Source organism: Thermobia domestica, unplaced genomic scaffold (assembly GCF_964235325.1).
Source record: "Thermobia domestica unplaced genomic scaffold, izTheDome1.hap1.1 HAP1_SCAFFOLD_600, whole genome shotgun sequence".
NCBI classification, from domain to species: Eukaryota; Metazoa; Arthropoda; class Insecta; order Zygentoma; family Lepismatidae; genus Thermobia; species Thermobia domestica.
This window is the reverse complement of record NW_027656310.1, coordinates 14070-17239: the sequence shown is the minus strand read 5'-3', so window position 1 is coordinate 17239 and position 3170 is coordinate 14070. Positions and strand designations below refer to the sequence as shown.

Here is a 3170-nt window from a genome sequence, read left to right as displayed (position 1 = left end):
ATCACTCGACCCCTGACCATTTTTGCTCTTCAATCAAAGGAATAGGCACAAATCTAGCATATATCTCTCTTTTCCCCAGATCTTTCAGGATCAGTGTTTCTTTCAGAAAAAATGTTCCGGGGGGGCACACGTAGTATACGGAGGGGCACATATTATTTTCATGCGGTCTCGGTATAACTTAGCAGCTTCTTTTCTAAAGTTATGTAAAAATGTCAATATTGTTATTTCTTGTCCACGAAAATACTGAAGTGTATGATCCCAATCATCACCATAAAGTTAAAATATTTATTCATGGCCTGTAAAAGTTTTCTTTTTTCGGTTCGAAAAATATAATTGGCAAATACAATAGAAATGTACTAATAATATTAAATACAATAGACATTTATAAAAGTTTTACATTATAACTTCGTCCGTATGACAAAAATTCACTTCGTAGTTTGTTTTTAATCATTAAAGAAGACGTATTCTTCTCATCTTTGCTTTGGCGTATGAATTGATTACCTCATTGATAAAATTCGAATTTGGCACTTCTTCACCCTCAATGCTGATCAACATACAGTGCTTCAAGTTTTCTTCTGCCATACGAGATCGCAATTTTGTTAATATCCTGTTCATTGTGCTGAAAGACCTTTCAACACTGGCTGTTGATATAGGCACACACATGACCGATTCACATATTTTATGTAGATTTTCATAACCAATTTTCACTTCAAGTACTTTTGGAAGAACGGGGTCTATATCCAAACAAGCATTTTCAGTGCTCTTCATCAGTGACCGAAGGAAAAATTGAAATGACTTTATATCTGCCCATAACGGTTCCATATCAACATCGACGAAATAGTTGCACAGTTTCTTTACATCATCTACACACTTGATACTTAAAAACATGCCTATGTTTTCGAAGTAGGTTGCACTTTCCATTAGGCCAAGGGCGCGGTCGTTGAATCTATTTGATATCTCTTCGACAACCTGCAACACATAACTCTTCAGGTCCTTAAGCGTTTTCTCAGGATCTTCGTCTTCCACAAAAGTCTTCGAAAATTCTTCAGGCTTTTGCATGGCCTTCAAAATCATAGTCCTCAATTCGCTATTGGTGTTACAACATTCATCCGCTATCTTCGTAAGATGTTCTTTAGTGGCATCGATCATAGACATCAGAGATGAAAATGACAAGGTTGCATTTTGAAGCTGCTTACTCAAGTGAGACAACGCACTTAGTAATGCATCCATAACACAAAGTGTGATAACAAAGCTTTTGTTGGTTATTTCGCTTAAAATTCCTCCCGCAAGTGACGCAAAATCAACCCCTTCTTTGTGAATATGCTCAAGAGCCAACAAAATTCCCGAGAAGCACCTTTTCACTGCATTCACAATTCTATAGTGACTTAGCCACCGTACTTCAATGCATTCAGGTACTTTTAATATAGGATCGTTTATGATTGCCTGAATTTCATGCAGAATGTTTTCCCGCTTAGGTGATCTACTAAATAGATTGTATATGTCTTTCAATGTATGGAAAAATCTTTTAACTTTGGGATTCTTGTTTCTGCACGTAGCAGCAGCAAGTGACAGCACATGAACTCTGCAGTGAATATACGGTATATCTCTGCCAGCTTTTGTTGACAGAATCCTGCGAACACCAGAACTGTTGCCAGAAAAGTTAGACGCACCATCGAAACTAAACGCTATGAGATTTTCGTATTTCAAATTGTGATTTTTCATTTCAGTGTCTATAGCATTAGCAATGGTATCGGCTTTGCAATCAGGTATGGTCACCAGCGCCAAAAATGTTTCAACCGGAGCACTGTCCTCTACATATCGCAAACACATGCTAAGGGCCATTTTATTATTTATTGATGTACTTTCATCAGCCATTATCGAAAACTTTTTATCTCTGATTTTTTGAGTCACTTTAGAACGTAAGACTTCACCAACACAACTCAACAATTCGGAAGCAGTGTTCTTACTGCAGTAGTTAGAGCGTTCACTTTGTTCATTTTTCCACGTTTCTAGTTCTGGACTACACTGTACAAGCAAATTATTCACTAGTGCCTCATATTTTGTTGTATGTGGCACTTCTTCTTTAACCAAGAAGTACAATCCACGAACAAGCATTCCCAGCGATTGGCGGTTTCGATCTTTTTCGGCTTCACTTTGACGAAGAACTTGAGAGTATACAGGGTTATTTTTTACTTGCATTCGCAGCCTGTCCATCTCAAGGCTTGCAATGTGCGCTTTTGAATGATTATGCTTTTCCAGTTTTCCGTCTTTTCCTAATGAATTTTTATATGCTGTGAATAGATGAGTCACAAAAACACCTCCCGTTTTCTGCTGCACATTAGGGTCATTCTTCATATATCGCTCACAATATTTACAAAAGGCACCTCCACGTACTTTGTCCTCGTACAGCCACTCATACTGTTGTTCCCACTGTTTATTATACAAACGCTTCTTCTCAACAGAACAAAGGTTTTGCTCATTTATATTTGCCCTATCATCTGCACACTTTGAAATACATTTCGACTGCTCAACATCAATACTTACATCCTTCTCTTGTTCTAGTCCGTTTGCATTTCCCTTACACTTACTTTTATCTGGCGTATTATCACTTAGACTTGTACAGTCAGTCGACAAGGAATTCGATGGGCCAGGGTCCACAGATGTTTCAAGCTTAATGTCCAACTTTTTTTCCTTTATAACAAAATTCAAGATAGATGTTTGACTTTCGTTTTTCCTTTTCTTGTTAGAAGACATACTGAACAAATCACTCACCTGTAAACAAGACACACTAATTGAAAGCACAAAACTATAATCGCCAATATTAACCTAATCAGAATAACTTACACGTGTTATTCGTTTCAGATATACGTGCAACACGACGTTCAATTGTTACTCTTCCGTTCAAGGTTGGCAGTTACAGACACAAGATACCACCTAATTGCTAAATATGAAAAAGAAAACAACTATCGGTACGAGCTTTAGAACACCTTGGTAAAGTAGCAAGATTAAAACCGTTTGTTTATCTGTTTATTGTCTTCTGAAAATATTTATTTCCCACTGCTGGTACTATTCTATTTATTATAGATGTATTACTTTGGTCTCTCCGGGGGGGCAGTGCCCCCCCAAAAACATGTCTGGAAGAAACACTGTTCAGGATCTGTAGCATATTT

General features: G+C 37.4%; 1 protein-coding gene across 1 annotated transcript; it reads right to left on the bottom strand.

Annotated features, from left to right (window-relative positions):
- Positions 1-450: 450 nt before the first annotated feature.
- Positions 451-2754, bottom strand: LOC145677074 (zinc finger MYM-type protein 1-like). The gene has a single exon (XM_081747753.1). It carries the CDS (start codon positions 2752-2754, stop codon positions 451-453), a length of 2304 nt encoding a protein of 767 aa, XP_081603879.1.
- Between the last annotated feature and the right edge of the window lie 416 nt (positions 2755-3170).